General features: G+C 37.4%; 1 protein-coding gene across 3 annotated transcripts in view; it reads left to right on the forward strand.

Moving 5' to 3' along the window:
- The window catches only part of CRYBG3 (crystallin beta-gamma domain containing 3), a 131,073-nt gene that overhangs the window by 94,673 nt on the left and 14,680 nt on the right, over positions 1-21,720 (forward strand). For all 3 annotated transcript variants that reach the window (XM_037834058.1, XM_037834067.1, XM_037834077.1), the window contains 3 exons: positions 1,941-2,050; positions 5,264-5,390; positions 19,277-19,416. In XM_037834058.1, the coding sequence (XP_037689986.1) occupies positions 1,941-2,050; positions 5,264-5,390; positions 19,277-19,416 (377 nt within the window). The remainder of the gene's footprint in view (positions 1-1,940; positions 2,051-5,263; positions 5,391-19,276; positions 19,417-21,720) is intronic.

Consider the following 21,720-nt stretch of genomic DNA (forward strand, 5'->3'; position numbering starts at 1 on the left):
TTAAAAGTTCACAAAATAAGGCGTTCATTTTGTGGGGTTGGTCTAATTTGGGGTGACCTATAATCATTTTCTAGGTAAGAACAAATACAGATTAATACTAAATCCAGTTTTTTAGTTTGGGCAAAGATTTTAATGTATCAAATAAAAATATTTTTATGACAGATTATATACATAAATATGTCTATACATATGAATTTTAATTCTTCCGGATATGAAAACTGAGACTATAAACTAGAGGTGCCTACAATATATACCACCTGAAATATGTTTCTCTTACATTGTCAGTTGTCCAGGATTTGATATTTCATAGCTTCATGGTGAAACATTGAAGTATAAATCTTAATGATCTGGGAATATAAGTAATGAACAAGACAGCTGTGGTCTCTGTTCTCAAGTGGCTTTTCCGATTCTTTTTGTGAATTAACTCAAGATAATACTTGCATGTAGGAGAAATTATTCTACATTTTTGGAAGTTAAAAGTGATTCACTATTTAGCCTCAGGTTTTATAAATCTTTTAAGTTAAAAAAAAAAAAAAGTCTACGAAACTGCTACCCAAAATGGATGCTTTTAGAAACAAGGAATTTGGGAGCTGTTTCCCTTGACATGTAGAAGTGTTCTTGTATAGGGAATTGTTCCAGAGTTGTGTTCATTTTGAACTTCTTTTTTTCTTGTTACGCTCTGTACCCATTAGAAGGACCATGTTAGAAACTTGTTGGACCCATCCCTTCTTAAGGTGGGGAGCATTTTAATGCTCCAAATATAGCTGGGTTTCACAATGGGAAGTTAATGTTGTGTAAGACACAGTTGGTCAGGAAGAATTGGTGCCCTTGCCTCCCTGGTTTCAACCGATCTTTAATGTCAGACCAAGCAAAGTCTGAGCAGAATGAGATAGCTAAGAAGGAATTCTTCAGCACTCAGAGACCATCAGCCTGTAAGAGGACCCTTGGCAAGGTGACCAGAGGCAAACATCAGATGTGCAAAGAAGCCTTGTTCTTGGTGAGAGGGAGCAGAGAAAAGGGCCATGCCACAGACAGTTCATTATGATGCATCTTAGGTACAGTGCAGGGTGGACCTGTGGACCATGTTATAGCAAGGCTCCAGTGTATTATGAAATATTTATAGGACTTGTTAATGTTTTCTTACCTATTATAGATCCAAGGTCACTGGAGTTGCAGATTAGTATAGCTCTGGTCCAGAGGAATTAGAGCTGAGATTTCATGGATTTTTCTTGACCAAAGGACTAAAGTAGAAAGGTGCTCGTATGTAACCGTAAGCTGTACCTTTAAGGAATTCTTATCAGCAAACTGAAACCTGTAAGCTGAAATACATGACACAGCTTTCTTTCTTTCTTCACCATAAATCTTATACTAATCCCATCATTATTATCATCTTCACCATCTGCTCCTGTGCTCTCCCTGGCACCCTCATGCTCACTTATGGGCACGCACTCAAACGCTTTCTCTCTTTTATTAACTCCGGATCAGGTAGACTTGAAGAAAGGAACGGCACACCAGCAAGCCCCATACTAATCCATACCTCCTTCATGCTTAATGTGAAATTGCCTCTTATTTTTATGCTTGTGGTCTAGGAATATAATTACTTGATTCAGTGGACAAGGACCACATTTTAGGGGAGAGGGAGACTGAGATTACTCATGTAGGTAGAATTGTTTCCTGAGCCTTTGTGCCCAGAACCTGGTGCAAGAGATGGAGGAAAATGGTAAATGAGTGCTGAGGGTCCTGGCAACATATAAGAAAAAAGATATGAGTTTTAGGGAGAATGTCATCATTGTTAACATGGATTCATTGGTAATAGATAAAATATAACTCTAATATGTTACTGAAATTTTTTATGAATTACACTTAAGGTTTTCACTTGCCATTATGATGATTTCAAACAATTTTCTTTCTGTTTAATTATTGTTGTATTGTTTTTGTAGCTCAAAGCATTCAGTAAACCAGGGTTCCAAGGAGAATGTTTAGATTTTACAAAAGAAATTTCTGATTTGGCTTCATTCACACCATGTTCTTTTAAAGTTCTTCGGGGTTGGTAAGTATGCTTGTGAGTGTTTTCTGCTGTTGTTTAATAATTAAATTTCATTTTATTTCACAGAGATTTGACTTATTTATTTGCATACACTGTGAATTTTTAGAATGTTTCTTTTTTGTTGTTTTATCGTTGGTCGACTGCCAGCTAGCCCAGAGTAACTTTGCTGAATTTGTATTTTAGGCCATTGTGTAATACAGAAAAACAAGATGCTGATTCACTAACTTTGTTAGTGTTTCGATGCTTTTTTTCTCATGGTTATCATCTTAGGTTTTTCCCCTAAATATTTAGAATGTTTGTGTTGTATGTTTATTTCATAGCATAGTAGAATGCTATAAAAAATAACTTATTTTTGCCAACATAAATATATTCCTGCTATTTTTTTTAACCTTTCTATTTGTTTTAAGTCTTTATTATCCCCATTTCACAGATGAAGATCTCAGATTCAGAGTTAGGGTTTCCCAATGTGACACAATGAATGTCAAACTCAGAATTTAAATCCTGTGTTTTCCAACTGTAGCAACATACTGGTTTGTTCTCATGTATATGAAATTATAACTGATTCTTGGGGCTAAAATACATTCTCCCTTGTATCTATTATCTACCTAGTAGATAGATTCATCATAGTCTCCCTATTCTTCCTTCAGGGTATCTTAGATTCATTGTCAGTTCTCCTCCCTTCTCATTGAACCAATAGAGACTAATTCTCCTATTTTCCATTTGTGGGAACTTTAAAGTAGTCTCTTAACTGGTCCCTGCTCCCATGTCTTCTTATTTCCACTGTTTACCGCAAGCCAATCATAGCTCAGTTATTTGTCTTGAAATCCAGTTTAGTATTTTTATTACTCTGCTTTAAATCCCACAGTCACTCTCTAATACCAGTCAGATCAAGTTCAAACTCCTCTTTTTCCAGGTTTTACTATTAACTAGTCTCATTTCCCTATCCTTTCTTCTTGTTCTCCCTATACTGTCCCTCTACCCTCCCTTTTTCCAACACTTACTCAATCATGCATTTTTATCCTTACCCTTTGTACCAGGAGTTAGAAAAATTTTTCTGTAATGAGTCTAAAGGTAATAAATATGTTTGGCTTTGTGGGCCAGAATGCTACTCAGCTCTGTTGCAGCACAAGAACAGGCAGAGATGGTACATAAATGATGAGTGTAGCTGTGTTCCAATGAAATTATTTATGGACACTGAAATTTGAATTGTATATAATTTTCACATGTCATGCAATATTACTCTTCTTTTAATGTCTTCAACCATTTAACTGTAAAAACCAGTCTTAGCTTGTGGGCTGAATGAAAACAGGAAGTGAGGAAAATTTGACTCCCAGGCCAACCCCTGCTCTACCAAAGGTTATAGATTTCAGGCTAAATCCAGCCAACAGATTTAATTTCTTTGGTCTGTACACTATGCTAAAAAGTTGGGTGCCATTCCCTAACTTTTGGAGACTTCTCATAAGAACCTTATTTTCCACTTTATCTTTAAAAATCAGAAGCTTTGTAGCTACTGAGGAAGCATTCCCTGGTGGCAATAATTTAGCTGCAGTTGAGTAGATGGGGCATGTGCTCCCCAGCATACCATAGTCACCACAATTCCCAATTTTTTTTCACATGGAATTTGATTCATTTACATTACCCACCTGGTCTCCTGCAGGTGTTAAATTTGTGACCCCTGCCCAATACTAATCTAAATATGTCCTTTCAGTATAATCCACCCCTTCCTCTGTTAACTCTCTTGATTAACTCAAATTTACAGCATTCTTTTTCCTTCAGATTTCCTATGGCTCTTACTACTGTGAACTACTCTGTTAATGTTTTTGTACTTATTTCCATAAAGGTATGAGTGTTTTACAGTATTAGAACATATTGAACAGGACACTGTTAGTAGAAAAGATTATCTGCAGCTCTTCAGTGAGAAGACCTGAAATAAACTTGTCCTTATTATTTGGCTCTGAATTTCTTCTCTGCTAAGATGAAAGAAAATATTTTGGAAGATGTATTTTTTGATAAAAGGAAGCATTGAAGTTTTTCTGGAGGAAAATGTTTTTGGCTGGCACTGAAGTCTAGGACAAATTAATTATCCATGTCCCTTCATGTAGGAAATGTACAACTACAGTTTAATAAAAGATAGAAGAATGATGGTGGAATGCTTAAGAGATCTGGATTTGAGCCCAGTTCTACCACTTCCTGGTTAATGTAACCTTAGGCACATTGTGTCATCCCACCGAATCTCAGTTTCCTCATCTGTAAAGAGGGTATAAGGACTAAATAAAATAATGCACTTGAAGGGCTTACCACCATGCCGGCACATTGCAAACCATTGATAAACATTGGCTATAAAGTGCTTATTACATAATCATTTATAAGAGAGAGACCTGATAGTAAATTATGATGTCACCAGAGCATTTATGTAGATATCTGAAGTTACCCTGGTCTAGGTAGAGTACAGTTCCAGTGGACTTAAAATATAGGGCTAGAACTTAAAGGCACCAAATCTAAAGTAATAATAGCCAGCTAATTTCTTCCTTGGGCTCCTTTTCAAAAGGACAGGTCTTAACTGAGCATTTGATGAGTACTGCGATGAAGATAATTCACTATTGAATATTCTAAAAGGCTTTTTTGTTTTGTTTTTTAAGATCATCATTAGCAGTCAGGTGTGCAGGTGACATATTTAATATGCTATTGTATAATTCTAGGAGTCTAGCTTCTATACCAAACCAGACTGAAGGCAAGCTCATCATTAAAAAAGGAAGCACGTTTTTGTTTTTTTCCCGAAAGAACTTTTAATCTATTCCAGTACTTAATAGTCACTAGGTTTTGATTCCAGGTTTTTATATTTGAGGGCAACAAATGAAGAAATGTCTTTAGTTTAAAACATATGTAGTCTTATTTCAAATTTCAGCTTTATTATTTCATATTTGGGGGGACCTTGGAAAAATCACCTAACCTTTCTAAGCCTTAGTTTTGTTGCCTAATAAAAATTAGTGTACGTTTCCACCATATAGAATTATTGAAGGTTCAGTGAAGTAATACACATAGAGTACCTAGCCTAGTGGCTGCACGTGGTAAACAATAAATGATAGTGGTAGCTGTCATTTACACTGATGCTGGGTCCTTGCTACTCGCCGGCAGCATGACTTCTACCTTTTACCCTTGCCCCTGTCCCACATCATGAATGAATTTTGATGAATATCTTACTGCTTGTTTTTTCAGCTGGCTTCTGTATTACCAAGGGGATATTGCTGATAATCAGTGTGTGTTAGAAGAAGGCCTCTATGCTGACCTTACTTCCTGTGGCTGCCCAACATCTAGAGTCAAATCCCTCAAGCCCATTGACTATGTAAGTACTTTGTTGAGTGCATATCTTTAAGACTCTTTCCTTGTCCAGTTTAATTACCACAGACTATAATGTGAAATTGGAAGAAATGATACAAAGGGAAATAACAAAGTTTTGATAATTTGCTTGTTGATATTTGGTGCTGATAAAATTGAAGTTCGTTTATAAAGTCAAAGCCAAATTTAAGATTGATGTCTTCCTTTTATTTTTATTTTTTTTTTGAGCAAGAGTGCAGACCTCAGGAACTACAGTAATATAGGGCTGGGCTTGAATTCCATTTTGATACTTAAACCAGTTTGGAGGACATTGGCTAAATTACTCAGTTCCCTCATCTGTAATAGGCAATAGTACTTTATAAAGCCACTAGGATATTAAATCAGATGATGCTTGTAAAATGCCTGACATATGGTAAACACTCCGTAAATGTTAGCTATTATTGTCACGCTTGTTATTGTTGCCACTGCTTAATAAAAATATTAACCTGATCATTTTATTATTCTATTCAGTAACAAGCCAGATGACATTTTGTCTACTACTCAGGTTTACAATGTTAATTTAAGGCATGGACCACCACTGGTATTGATTTCCAATCTTGTTTTAAGCAAATGGGGCTTTCCTGCCTAGTGTACACAGAATTCTGTGGGTCCCCTGGGAGGCCTACATTTAAAGTGTAAGTAGTTTCTCCTTTCCAACCAATCCTCAGAATTTTAAATGTGAGCAAAATGAGATCGCTTCTCTGGAACATCAGTTTTCAGCTCCTGGTCAGTGTGGTCTGTTCATAGAAAGTCACAAGGATCTGCAATATTTTTAAGTTGTCTGGTTGTGATGATACCCTAGGGATATGTGTAGTCCAAGTTGAGATTTGCATAGTGCTAAAGAGAAGCCCTACATAGTAGTGGGAATGTAGGGCTTCCTTTTGGCCAAAGCTGATTCTAGGTATATTGACCATCCTCAGCATCTTTGATCTCAACCTCAGCAATGTAGTCTTATATCACAAGGCATTCCTGGAGAGAGTGTTCTTGGTATCTGGCTAAGAATAAAGTCTTGGGTGAAGAGCAAGAATAGAAATAGAGTCCTTGGGGTCTCTCAGTAGCCTCTTAGATACTAACTTGGAAAGAGTAAATGGGTACTGATGTCACCTGTCCCTTGGAGGAAAATGGGTAAAAACGATGTGGGATTGTCAATCTCTCCAGGTATGGATAAGGGTGTAGAAGACGTTGGAAAGTAGTAGGCATTTACAGGGAAGGAAATTCTCTTAGCAATTCTCAGTGGTCAGATCAGCAGATAGGTACTTATTTGGTATTAACCCTAAAAGAAAAATATGTAGTTCTAAATACAAAAGTACCATATTGAAAGTAGTTTGCAGAACCCCTAATCCAATGGGCTAAACCAATTAAATTTCTAGAGAAGTCATTTTAGAAACATTCAAACTCAAAATTAATGAAAATTACTGTTTTTCTTTGAAAAGTTACAATTCTTTTACATTCATGAAACATAAAATGAATAATTAAAATTGGGAGGGCAGACACGTAGAAAAAGAATTGGTTTTATGTAAGCTGTGACGTACATTTGCTTGTGCATGTTTTGGTCTTGTAGAATCCAGGCAGTGTAGGCAAAGGTGCCTCTTGGGAAGGACTTGGGAGTATGGCCTTTTTACTCCAAGATATAGAGTATATTCAGCTTAAATAAGGGCAACACATTAGTTTTCTTAATGCCTTTACATGGTATGTTTTAAATCTCTGAAAGGTCTTTCTTTGTTGAAGACATGTTTGGGCAGTTGCATTGGTGTTAAGATGGAAGGAGTGTGAGGTGAGGTTGGGCATCCCATCAAAGACCTGTAGCTTGACCATGAAGAGGCTTCACAAGGTAGCATAGCTTTATCAACCCTGGGTTGAGCAGACCTAGTAAGAATGATATATAAACCAGGAGGTCAATTAATAATTTGTAGGAGGTGGAGCAATGTTATTTTCCAGTGATTGGAATGCTTGTGAATTCTGTCCTGGGCATCTTTCTGCCTCTCTTCAAGAACATAGGAAACTGAATTAGTCATCAGAAGATTATTTTTTTGAGCATGAGATTGGAGTAAAATGAGGTAGATGGCCTTGAGATTAACTTACCTAGTCTAACACTCCCCACATAGAGGCTGCTCCCATCTTTCAAGGTCCCAATTGCTCACATCCTACAGATTCTGTGTCTCCTTTTCCAGGACAGTGCTAGGTATAGTACATATTCTACCTATCTGATTCCTTTTTCGGTCCCTTTCTCCCCCATTGTATTCTTATTTAGGGATTTATATACCTTTTTCTATAGATTTGTCTATAGATTTGTTAATATCACTATGCCGCATTCCAGTTGTGTGCCAGGAAATGTTTCTCTGCAGTTAAGTTGACTTTGCATTTACATATATATGAGCTAATCCCTTGATTTGCTTTTATTATTTGCAGAATTCTGAGGGTGTTGCCTGCATTTGGCATTCCAAGACATGCCAAGATTTAGTGCTTGAGTGCCATAATGGTATAATATTGAGGTGTCTTAAGACTTCATCAGCATTCAAGCTCAGTATGTTTTGCAAATAACAGTTTGCTCCAGGCCAATTTCTATTTGTGTAGACATATGTTATATTGTGGAGGTCCATGGATGCATAAGTTGCAGTGTTGTAGTCATTTTATGGCAAAAGGAGTTGGGAACATAGTTTATAGTTCTGCTTATCACTGATGTGTCCTCGGGCAAATTATTTAACTTATCTGGTCTGCAATTAACTCATCTGTAAAGAAACTGATGGAATGAATATTTTCAAATCTTTGACAGCCTCCAGTTCTGTTGCAAGTAAGTATCTAGGGCATATTTCTAATTGGACACAAAAAGAATGTCTCCAGCCTTAGGATTCATATGGTCTGAGGGAATAAAATGGGGTATTGCTGTTTGCAAGATTATGCTGCATAACAATACCCAAAATGTCAGTGGCTTACAACAAAAATGTTTATTTTTGCTCACATTGTATTTAGCAGCTGTAGGTTATTTATTTGGCCTCCATTCTGGGCTGAGTTGGTTTTAGGTGTATTTTCTTGGGAGTCAGGCTAATAGGAGGAGCTACAGCAGGGACATGCCTATTTTCATGACTTTGGGGGCTGAGGAAGAGGCTGAGCCCAGCCATATGAAATGTGTAAAGATTCTGCTCAGTTGTGGCATCATGGGGTCCATTCATTCTGTTGACAAAAACCAGTCATAAGACCAAGCCAGACATCAGGGGGGCAGGGAAAGACACTCCTTGCCTGCTGTCCATGCCCCCCCTGCCCCCGCTATGGAGTTGACAGAGTAAATACATTTGACAGAATAGATACATGTGAACAAAAATGCAATCTACCACAGATCTATACATTTATAGAGGTGTTCTCTGTTACAAAATTTTGGACAAATGAAGAGAGGTGATGAAATTCTTGTAATTTTGTGTATGTTTTTCTCTCTGCCATTGTAACAGATCTGACTTCCTTTAAAAAGTAATAGTAGAGGTTAATTTTTAGTGAAAGCCCAGAGGCTCATTATTCATGTTCCTGTCTACCTCTGCCCCATAACTTGCTTCAGCTTTCTCTATTTTGTGGGTTTGCTTGCATAGAAACCTAGAAAGTCCTTTTTTCTTTCCCCTATCCAAATCCTTTACGATTAAAAGTACCTCAGTTCTACGAAGGCTTCAATGATCTTCATTTCTCGAAGTGATTTTTATCTATGCTGAACATTCTTTCTCAGCATCACAAGACACTGCCTTTTATCACACCTATTGGACCTGTAAGGTCGCTGAGAGCAGTATCTATATTTATTGTACCTTTGAATTCAGTCACCCTTATGTCCCCTCTACTTCGCATAGCACCATAAAGATATTAAGAGTCCATTAAGTAATAAGTAGAATAAATAAACTAATTAACCCATGCCTAAAAAATAGAGGCAGTACTTACATGGGGTTCATTTTTCTACTTCATTTCCTTAAGAGGGGTTGTACTTTGGACTTATCATGGGCTTGTATTTTACCCATTTAAAATAATTTTGTATTAGTAGCTTTAGAAGCTGGGGGTGGGTGAGAAACCTAAATTAAGAAGTTAGTAATAATTTACACCTGCCAGCTATTGATGCAATGTTTTAAAACCAGACTGCCTGCTAAAACAAATGATGGGCACATGTAGATGAGAGCAGAGTATGTGAACAACTGTTGATGGATCTAAGAAGGTGGTCGCTGCCAGGTTCAGACTATCCCATGAGGCATTTAAGCATTGGCCTAGTAGTGTGTGGGGTAACCTGCTTTTATTGAGTTTCCATGGGAGCAGCAGTCCACTCACTGCTTCTCTGAGTGTTTCCATGGAGGCTTGGCAGGGAAGTTTGGCCTCCTTTGAAGTAATAATCCAATCCTGGAAACTACAGACAGGCATTGCAAAAGAAACATTATAACAAGAGGCCATAGAAAAACGTCAAATGAAATTATGACTTTGATGACATAAATGGTCTTAAGAGTAGAATGAGAATTGGCAAGATGGTGATGCATTCTGTGCAAGGGTGCTGAATAAGGAACACAGCTACAAATAGAGGAAGACCTTGTCAGTGGTAACTCCAGCCGCTGAATGAAAGGAAGTGATGAGTTTGTGCAGTGCAGAAGAGTTAGGTTACTAGTAAATTTTTCACTTGAATCCATATATAGTTAAAGGTATTAACTACTGTGTACATTTTGAAAATGAAGACCAACAAAAACCTACAGCAAACATCACACTTCCTAGTGAAGCATTTGAAACATTTACCTTCAAATTCAGGAAGAAGACAAAAGTCTCTATTGTTAACAATTCTATTCAACATCATCCTGGAGGCCTAGCCAGTTTTATCATGTCAAAAGGGCATAACAGAAGAAACAAAATTGTCAAGAGCATCTACAGACAAATTATTAGAGTTAATATGTAATTGTTTTAAGTTGCTGGATACAAGATAAATAGCAATTATAATGGGGCAATTATGGACTGCAAAATAAATGGTGTTGAGAAAGTTAGTTGGCCCTTTACATGGAAAAAGATAGTTAGAATTCTATTTTATTTCACATACAAAAATAATTCCAGCTGGATTAATGACCTTAATGTGAACAGCAAATTTTAAAGCTTTTTAGACTATAGCTAACTATCCTAATGATACTAGAATAGAATGGGTTTAGCAAGCAAAACAAATACACAGCCAGTATGAAAAATATAAAAGGCAAGTGTATTAGTTTCCTATTGCTGCTGTAACAAATTACCACAAATTTGGCATAACAGAAAAGTGTATGATCTTACAGTTCTGGAAGTCAGAAGTTTGAAATGGGTCTGACTGGGCTAAAACCAAGATATCGGCAGGGCTGCATTCCTGCTGGAGGCTCTAGGGGAGACTCTGTTTCCTTATTATTACTTTTTTTTTTTTTTCCAGCTTCTAGAGGCTGCTTGCATTTCTTGGCTCATGGCCCCCTTCCATCTTCAGAGTGCATCACTCCAAACTCTGCTCTCTCTTCCATTTCTGACCCTCCTGCCTGCCTCTTAAAAGGACACTTGTGATTACATTGGGTCCACCTGGATAATCCAGGATAATCTCCCCATCTCAAGATCTTTTACTTAATCACATCTGCAAAGTCCCTCTTACCATGTAAGATAACATATACACAGGTCTTGAGGTTAAGATGTGGACAACTTTGAAGGTGGGGCATTTACTTAGCCTACAATAGCAAGCCGCAGACTGAGGGAATATATTTGTAGCCCTTATAACCTGCAACAGTTTAGGAAATCTTTTAGATCAATTAAGACAAAAGAAAAACCCATTTCAAAAATTGGCTAAGTATATAAATGGGCAGTGCATGGAAGAGGGGAAAAGGACCAAGGACATACAAAGGATATTAAACCTTATTAGTGCTTGAAGAAATGCAAATTAAAACAATAACGAGGTAACATTTACTTTAGATACAAACATTTAAAAATCTGACAGTATCAAGGTTTGGTTCAGTCATGGAGAAGTGGGAGTGCTCTTCATTGCTATTGGGAGGAGTGTCAGTTGAGAAAGACACATAGAGCTCAAGATGCTTGTGCCTATGACCCAGCAACTCTATTTCTATTTCTTTTGCTCTGTTCGAGTTAAGCAGGTGGGTGGAGTAGTAAGGATACTTTGTTGCAGCATTGATGGATAAAACAAATCACAACACATTCATTTAAGGGAACAAAATATAGTAGTTACAATGAATGAAAGCAAGCTACATGTGAACATTGTCAAATTTAGAACAAAATAGGCAAGGAAAGCAGTTCACTAAAGGATGCTACAGTAGCAATACATATTTGTAAATTTTAGAAACAAAGGATACAGGCCAATGAAGTGAAAGCATAAAACATGAGCTGGAAGAATTGGCAACTTCAGCATAGTGGTTACAGCTAGGGAAAGAGGATTGAAATTCAGCTGTATCTGTTATGTTTGATTTATTTAAAACATTTGAAACAAGTGTAAAGTTAAAATGTATTAATACTGGGTATTGGACACATAGTCATCTATGATATTCTTTTTTTAAGCATTTTATAATTTTTTTAAAGAAAAAATCATGAAGGCCAGTAAAAAAGGTAGGTCTACAATGAAACTGATTTTCTAAGCCAAATGAAAGCAGCTTTATGGGAAAGATTATAGTTTACTGATGAAGAGTTTGATTTGGTCATCTGACAGACCCAGGTTCAAATCCAAACTCCACCATTAGTTGTTAGCTGAGTAACCTGGGCATGCTTCTTACCACTGTAAACCTCAACTTTCGTGTAATTAAATATGAGGATTAAACGAACTGGTGAAGTCTCTATCGCATGATAAGCATTCAATAATATAACAGCTGTGTTTTAGATTCCTAGTTTGCTCAAGCAAATACCGCAAAATGGGTTGAGTTAAACAATGGGAATTTATTAGCCTGTGGTTTTGAGGCTAAAAGAAAGTCCAAATCAAGGCAGTGCTTTCTCCCCAAAGACTGTGGCATTCTGGGGCTGGCTACTAGCAATCCTTGGTTCTTAGTTTGTCACACAGCAAGGTAGGCAGTGATGTCTCCCTCCCTTCTTTTCTGAGTTCCATTGATTTCAGCCTCTGGCTACTTCCTCATTAGTTTATCTCTCTGTGTCTAAATTTCATTCCACTTATAAAAGACTCCAGTAATAGGATTAAGACCCAGACTCCAGTAATAGGATTAAGGCCCATCCTCATTGGGCTGGAGTATACCGTAACTGAAGTAACCTCATCAAAGTGTCCTACTTACAATGGGTTCATACCCACAGGAATGGATTAAATTGAAGAACATGTTTTTCTGGGGTTCAAACAGCTTTAAACCACCACACATCTGATAGACAGTAATTAAATAATATTTCTTGTGCACCAACTTGAGAAATTGAAAGTATTATATCATTTTGTTTTAAAAAGACTAACCCTAGAAGATACCCAATTTGAGTCTTACTCAGGATTTATGAGCCTTCTATTAAATTGTTATCATTTCAAATAGTTTTTTGCCAGCACACTGTTTGAGATTTCTTTGGAACTAAATGGTATTTGCAATATACATTTTGGTTGATTTCCTGTAATTCAGTCCAGTTGTACTTAGTTTTTTAGTCTTGGTTCATTTGGCAAAGGTTGGGGTGAAGTTACATTGGGCTGTAAAGATATGGCTATTTTCAGTGGCCGATAGCTAAATAATGTGAAAATAAAATTATGTGTTTTATTTAGAGTCCTAACGAATTAATATAACTCGGAAGTATTATCAACACCTTTTTCATAGAAGTGGTGATTTGAAAGATGAAAAACTATACAATGCCAAAGACAAGTCCATTCAGTTAAAGAAGGTTAAAAGCTAGTAGTTACTTAAATTTAAAAATTTATCCAATTATATTGGTGGCATGTTGATACAAATGTAGCCCTTCTAGCAGAGTAATTGTACTAGGGTCTCAGAGCTTCAAATTCAGGTGGTAGACAAATTTGTTAATAAGCCAGTGGGGTAGGCTACCATAGGAGTCATAGATTCTGACCAACTGAACAAGATAAAAGCAAGTGCTTTATATAATATTACGGCTGCCAATCAGAAATAAATATTCTACATTTTGGAACATTCTACATTAAAATGTTTTAGAGCCACAATGTAAGGGTTAAGAAGACACCCTCCAGAGTCATACGGCCTGGATTCAAATGTCGGCCTGTGTGACCTGTACCTCAGTTCTTCATCTGTAAAATGGGGATAATAATAGTTCCTACATCAGAGGGAAGGATTAAACGAGTGACTACAGTTCCACAATCTCTTACTTGAGTGTGTTTTGGGATTTGGAATTTTTCAAATTTAAAAAAAAATAGTATGGCTCATATACGATACATAACCAAACACCATCATGGTCCTGGATTGGACTGCATAAATAAGCACATTCCTGTTTCTCTAGCAGAATCTAATGCACAGTTACACAAAGCTGGGTAAATATAAACAGTGTCTGATTTTTCCAGGTCAGATTTTGTCACTAAATGAGCCTGAAAAAATTTTGGGTTTTCAGAGCTTTTAGGATGTCAGAACTATGGATAACGGATTGTGGCCCTTGATAGATAAAGAACTTAGAACAATGCCTGGCCCATATTAAGTGCTATATATGTTGGTTATTATTAATATTATTATCATTTAAAATATTTTAGTTGGTGGGATGAGGAGAAGGGGTTTTTGTTCTAATTGAAAGTTTCATTTATACAATTTGTTCAGGTATTCTTTATCTTTCTTACCACATCCTGCTTTTAGAAACCATATCCTCTTTGCATGGCTTAGAATTGACCCCACAGGAATGTCCTGTTGCTAAGGACATCTAAGAAGATCCTTTGGCCGGGAGGGGTTGGCTGTCTTCTAAGTTAATGTGGACTGAGGCCAATACATTTGTAGAGCTTGAATTGCAATTAAATTCTGGTGGCTTCTATTGTCACTGGAAAGTTCAGATTACTGTGTCATCTCAGTTTTGAAGACTATTAATAGTTCATATCTCTTTCTACTTTAATGTTTGGAAAATGTGTCAAAAATACAATTTAAAAATAGTTGTTCAGCACTTTTTATTTCTGAATGATTCGTTATTAACAACCCCCCCCCACCATCCTGCCCACAGCTGTACTATATTGATCTTCCAAATCTTCCTAGCCTTTAATTATATTTATGTATCAAGTGTATTTATAAATTTAAGTATATTTATATATTAAAACCATTAAAATCAAGTTAAATGAGGAATGACTTTAAGCTAGAAACAATAGATGGTCTTAAGATGAAAAGTGTAGTAGATTGGATCATATGATGTCTGTCTGTTGCTGTTGTTGATGGAAAGGTGAATATTTTTCCTCCCTGGTTTATTGGTCATATTCCTTCTTCGGTTAATGCTATGGTTTATGTCCTTTGTCCACTTATCTATTGGATCTCAGAGAGTATTCTTACTGATTTGTATAAACTTAAATTTTTAAAGATATTAGCTCAGTCATTTTCTACATTTTTTCCAATCCTCCTGCTTCAATTTTTTTAAAAAATTCAGTTTTATTGAGATATATTCACATACCAGTCATCCATGGTGTATATCAACTGTTCACAGTACCATCATATAGTGGTTCATTCATCACCCCAATCTATTTTTGAACATTTTCCTTACACCAGAAAGAAACAGAATAAGAATAAAAAATAAAAGTAAAAAAGAACACCCAAATCATCCCTCCCTTCCCACCCTATTTTTCATCTAGTTTTTGTTCCCATTTTTCTACTCATCCATCCATACACTGGATAAAGTGTGATCCACAAGGTTTTCACAATCACACTCTCATCCCTTGTAATCTACATTGTTATACAATTGTCTTCAAGAGTCCAGGCTACTGGGTTGAAGTTTGATAGTTTCAGGTATTTACTTCTGGCTATTCTAGTACATTAAAACCTAAAAAAGTGTTAACTATATAGTGCGTTAAGTATGTCCACCAGAGTGACCTCTCGACTCCATTTGAAATCTCTCAGCCACTGAAGCTTTATTTCGTTTCATTTTACATCCCCCTTTTGGTCATGAAGATATTCTCAGTCCCATGATGCCAGGTCCAGATTCATCCCTGGGAGTCATATCCTGCGTTGCCAGGGAGATTTACAACCCTGGGAGTCAGTTTCATGTTTTTTTTTTTAAGTGTATGGAATTTTAAACAACTTCTGTGGTCCCTCTGTAAAAAACTTTTGATTGTTAGATCCCTGGATTTAAAAATGCTAGATCAAGTATGTGAATTAGATGGAGTTTTGAGTCATAATGTCAAATTACAGATCTGTGTGGGCATTTCTGCGGAAGGAAAAGAAAAAATGTGCACAGGTCTTACTTCTCTTAGAATAATGCTTAACATTCAAACAGCCTACCCATAATGGGATTTAGAACAGTTCAGTCGTCTGACCACCAATTGCTTAACTGTAGTAAACTTATAGTGGGAAAGTTCTGATTGTTGACTGTGAGCCCTCTCCAGGCTCTTGGCTGTCTGGCACCTCTGCCCTTCCTCACTAATCAGTAACTCAACAAGTAGAAGTGTAAAGAGATACATTGAAATGCTTTCTAAAGAGGTTGAGGGTGCAGATGTTGAAAAACAGTCCAACAGTGAAGTCAGAGGTTTATTTCTGGATTTTTCTTTTCCAGTATCCTCTCATCCATAGAGCTGCACTATCCAGTACCACAGCACTAGCCACATATGGTTATTTAAATGTAAATAAATTAAAATCAAATACAATTAAATCAGTCCCTTGGTCACACTAGCCACATACCAAGTGCTTGGCAGCCACGTGTGGCTTGTGGCTACCATACTGGAGTGTGCAAACATAGACCCTTTCCATCACTGCAGAAAGTTCTATTGCACAGCCCTTCAGACCTTCTTGATCAACAGGTCACCTTTGCCACAAAACGTAAAGAGAAAATTACACATTTGCATATGCTGTACCTGGGTGTTTCTTGGCATCCTTTTCCTATCGTGCCTCTTATTTCAGAGGAAGTGTAGTTTGTCCTTTCTGAAGTGATCTTTCCCCCATGGACTTATTCCAGCCAGAGGTTCTGAACTGGAGAGAAGCAGTGGTCAGACCCTTAACTCCTTCCCTAGGACCATCCCTCTTGCCTTGCATCTTCAGTTTCCTTTTCTTCCTTTATCACCTCCGTCTTTGCCTACAAACATGCTCCTTCCACCATGATTCTGTCATGGGCCACTACTCCATTTCCCTCTTTCTCTTCACCAAACTAATCTAAAAACCAGTCTGTACATCAATTTTTCACCACTTACTCCTTAGCCTTTATAGCCTAGATTCCACCCGTCATCTCCAATATACCACTGAAACAGCACGTTTTTTAAATCAATTTTTTTAATTTTTTAAACATTTTTTTATTGTGAAATACTATACAGAAAAGTGATAAACTTTCAAAGTACAATTTAACAAGTAGTTATAGAGCAAATTTCAAATAATGTTATGGGTTACAGTTCCACCATTTTAGTTATTTCCTTCTAGCTGTTCTAATATACTAGAGACTTTAAAAATATATATATATTTATATAAAGAATCAGTATTCATAGCCCTTCGTTAAATCCTCCCTTGTCTGTTACTACTTCTTTCTCTTGTGTGATCAGTGTCTCAGTCTTCAGGGATATCTGGGCAGTGACCACCCTAACTTGTGAAACAGCACTTTTAAAGGTCACCAGATGCCTTGTGATTGCCAAACCCAACATCCTCATCTCAAGTCACTCTCTTCGTCAACATTGGGGAAGTGTGTGATACTGTGGAACAACTCTTCTTTATAATTTTCTTTCCCCTTTACTTCCATAATGTTTTCTCTTTTGTCTCTCCTCTCCTACTTCATGTTTTCAGTCATCCTCCCAGGCCTATTTTTCATCACCATCCTTCTTTCTTTACCAGTGCAGTTCTGTCTTCCATATATTTTCACATTATTTTCTCATTCCATTCATTTGCCTTATGTCTGTTTTATCACTGTGATGGCTTTCCTGGCCATCCCTATTCCCCAATCCCAATTGCCTCTTCCCCCCACCACACCCCCGTCCCCTTTTTAGGTGCAGTTCTCTTTTTCTTTGGCCTGGAATATTCCACCAATATACTGGACCCTTTACTTCCATTTTCTCTGTTCTTCACTCATATGTTGCTACATAAATTTACTGAAGGTAAGTTAAAACACACCTGCACACACATATGCATGTGCATAATAATTAACCATTTAAAATTTTGAATAAATAATATATTACCATGGCTCAAAAAATTAAAAGTACCAAAGGCACTCAGTGAAAAACTTTACTCCTACTCATGCCTCTTATCTTCTCAGATCTCATCCTCCTGACAGGTAACCATGGTTACTAGTTTGATATTCATTTTTTTATAATTTTTAAAATGAATATATAAGCGTGTGTGTGTTTGCATATGACTCTGCATAAATTTTCTCTTTTCCATGTAAATGATAGCATAGGAAATGCACTATTTTACAGTTTTTTACCTGTATGTGCCATTAAAGAATGTATCTTGAATATCTTTCCATAAACAACCTTCCTTCTTTTTTACAGCTATTAAGAATGCACCATAATATCCCCTCTTGATGGACATTGTCATTTCCCATCCTTTGCTATTCCAAACAGCTTTCAGTGATGCTGGAAGGAATAACTCTTTCCTAAGTCATTTTCCCCATATACATGTATATCTACAGGGTCAATTATGAGAGCCATTGTGGTTGTGTGGTTTTTTTTTCGTTTTTTTCTTTAATTACTGTACTGTGTTTTGACCATCTGGGGTTCCTGCTGCTACTGCTCTGCTTCTCATGTACAAAGTAACAGATACTTCAGCCCAATCTTGGTCTCCAGTTCAAAAATCTTCAAGGACTCCCCATTGGCAATAATCAGTCGCTGACCTATCAGTGTAGGAGGGGAAGCAGGCAACTCAATGCATAGCAACAAGCTGAGTAAGCACTTGAAACTGTTTTCGATTAGACTCTGGATTCTTGCTCACTGGGTTTACTTGCTGTTCCCCAAACATGACCCATGCATTTCTCTCTTCCTTCTTTTGCACTGAGTGCCTTCACTCTGTTCTGTCTCTGCCTCTCCAAAACCATTGCATCCCTCAAGACTGAGCTCACATGCCACTGTATCCATGGAACTTCCTTGATTCCTGCTCCCTTCTGCTAAAAATAATCTACACTTTTACACTTCCATTGAGTACACTCATGGTACATATCTTTTCCTACCCTGGAACACATTACAATATCTGTGCAGCTCTCCTAATTTAGCTACCAGTTGATAATGTCCCAAGTACAAGGATGGTGCTTTGTTTTGATTGCTCATTCTCTCAAGTATCCTAGCATGGTGTCTTACATATACTAATGAATGAAAAAGAACAATATGGATTCTATTCTTGTCTGACATGAAGGACAGGGGAGTCCCCACTTTTAATGCAGAAGTCACTCCTGCCTGCCTCTGTACGTTCTGGCTATTTGAAAAAAAAAATTATAAATGCCTTTTTCTGTGCCCTAGGAATATTTTTAAGAGTCTAGAACCATAAATTCTTGCATTTTCAGTGATGCTCTTGTGATGTCATCTGAAATGAGTGCCATTCCATTCTGATTTCATTCCGTGTTTATTCTGTTGTCAGCACTGGCAGGACCAATGTGTGGTCTCTTTCATAGCACAGACTTCTTTTCTGATAAATTCAATTTTAATTTACAAAAAAAAAGTAAATAAAAATTATTCATTGAATCTAATTTCACCAGGACAGTTTTAACTGTAAGGGAACACAGGGGACTCAGGCATCCTTGCACCCTGACTGGAATGTCACTGAGCTATGGCTGCCCCATATGGTGATGCTTTCTCTTTTTTTATGCTGTCAGATTTTTGAAGAACCCTCCATCAGCCTTTTTGCCTTGGAACATTGTGAGGGAAGAGAGTTACATCTAGAAGAGGCTGTGAACTCTGTTCTGAACAAGGACCTGCACTTCTATACCCAGTCTGTATGGGTAAAAAGTGGACTGTAAGTATGGAGGAAGGCTTGGACTGGTTAAATCACCATTTTAGGATGGAGTTGCACAGGTTTTTGTTTTTGTTTTGTTTTGTTTTTTCATTCCTCCACTGCTGTTGTGTTTTGGCCTGATGGTGCTCTTACTGTGTTTCAGTGTAATAAGTAAGAGTTTAAATAAGAGAAAACTATGGATCATATCCAATATGTAGTAATATGCAGTGGTCTGGGGGAAGAGCCCTTTGTGAGAGGGGCCACTGTGTGGTCACTGACCTTAACTGGTTGAGCCCACTTTCCTTTCAGGAGAAACCTGATTAAATCATTAACTTTGGTAAAGCCAGTGACTGATGGACTGTTTTCTTGTATTTTAATTTGGCATCTTGTATTTTTAAGAGCTGTTTGCTCTGGGATACTCATTTTCATGCAGAATACAGTGGTGAACCTGGCCTGCCTAGTAGTATCGCTGTTTCATTTAGGGTATCAGTCAGAAGGTGGATCTAGGCTGTGTGGGACCTGCAATTTTACAATTTTGGGAGCCCTGTATAAGAAAAGAAATTCAAAATTATGGCTACAGAGTTTTAGGGTGATGTCATCAACATGGTGAAATAAGACATCCCTGAAAAAACTACCCCAGAGCTTTAGCATATAAAAGGACTAACCCCACTTGCTTAGAACTCTGGAGAATGGTAGAGGTTGGAGAAGGACTTGACAAACGCTGAATGGAAGAAACAGAAAAACCTCAGGTAGGAGAGTTTTGCACCATATGGTGGTCCGTCTGTATTTCCCTCCCCTTCACTCAGTCCACCAACTTGGGAGTCACACAGAGGCAGCATGGCCCAGCTCCCTCCCATCGTAGACTGAGCCAGTAGACTCACAGCAGTGAGTTAGAACTCCACACATATCTAAACAGAGGGACCTACGTCTGCAGAGACCCAGGGCAGAACACAAGCTCCTACAAAGTACTGCATACAAAGGGCCCCAGGGTGAGGTGTGGGAGACTGCGACTGAAAGGCTGGTAAGAACTTTTGGGCCCTCACTGGATCCAGTTAGACACCTAAAGGAAAAACGGACTATTCTGAAGTGACCCATGTTTCTGGATTGACCCCATCTGGCTCCCCAGGGCAAAGTACCCTAAAGTGGAAGAAACTGAACACAGGAAAAAAATTAAGAAGTGGGTTAATCTGAGTTGCTGTAAGATAGGAAAGGTCCCAGAACTAAAAAGTATGAGGAAAATGGGGGCACTGAGTGATGGAGAGAATTTAAACAAATCATAGAAGCGGGAGAGAAGAGTCTGTACAGAAATAAACAGATCAAGATTCCTGAGAAGGAACAGAGGAAAGGAAGCTCTCTCTGGGAGGTGAAACAATTGCACAGCAAGTATAATTTTAAAAACTGGACCTCATATCCAGGGTAAGAATCAGATGAAGAAGAGCTGTGAAAATCTGAAAAGTTCAACACAGGCAATTCTAAAGGTCTAGTTGAACCAAGTGTCAAAGAAGAGCCTTAACACAATGCCAATCAACAGTAAAACCTCAGAAAAGAGGGAGAAATGGACCTTCAAAGTTAACTCATCAAGATAATCAGATGCCTAGATATCAGGAAAAAATTACAAGCCATTCTAAAGAACAGAAAGATATGGCTCAGTCAAGGGAACAAACTAAAACTTCAGAGGAGACTCAGAAATTGGAACAACTAATCAAAGATGTTCAAACAAGTCTCCTAAATCAACTCAAGAACATGAAGAAAAATATGCATGAAGAGATAAAGGATATTCAGAAGACAATGTGTGAGCATAAAGAAGAATTTGAAAGTATAAAAAGAAACATAATAGAAATTACAGTGATAAAAGGCACAACAGAAGAGATTAAAAATACACTAGAGGTGTACAAGAGCAGATTTGAAAGGATGGAAAAAGATAATCCACACAAACAGTATCCAAAAAAGATCTACGAATATTGGCAAAAACAGACTAAGTCAAAAGCTGCCATTAGAGACAAAGATGGACACTATATATTAATAAAAGAGGCAATCCACCAAGAAGAAATAATAATAATAAATACTTATGTACCTAACCAGGGTGCTCCCAAATACATCAGGCAAACACTGATAACACTGAAGGGAGAAACAGATATCTCTACGATAAGGTTGGAGACTTCAATACACCGCTTTCATTAATAGATACAACATCTAGACAGAGGATCAATAAGGAAACAGAGAATGTGAATAATAAGATAAATGAACTAGACCTAACAGCCATATACGAACATTGCACACCCAAACAGCAGGATACACATTCTTCTCAAGTGTACATGGATCATT

The sequence above is a fragment of the Choloepus didactylus genome, chromosome 1 (genome assembly GCF_015220235.1).
Source record: "Choloepus didactylus isolate mChoDid1 chromosome 1, mChoDid1.pri, whole genome shotgun sequence".
Classification (NCBI taxonomy): Eukaryota; Metazoa; Chordata; class Mammalia; order Pilosa; family Megalonychidae; genus Choloepus; species Choloepus didactylus.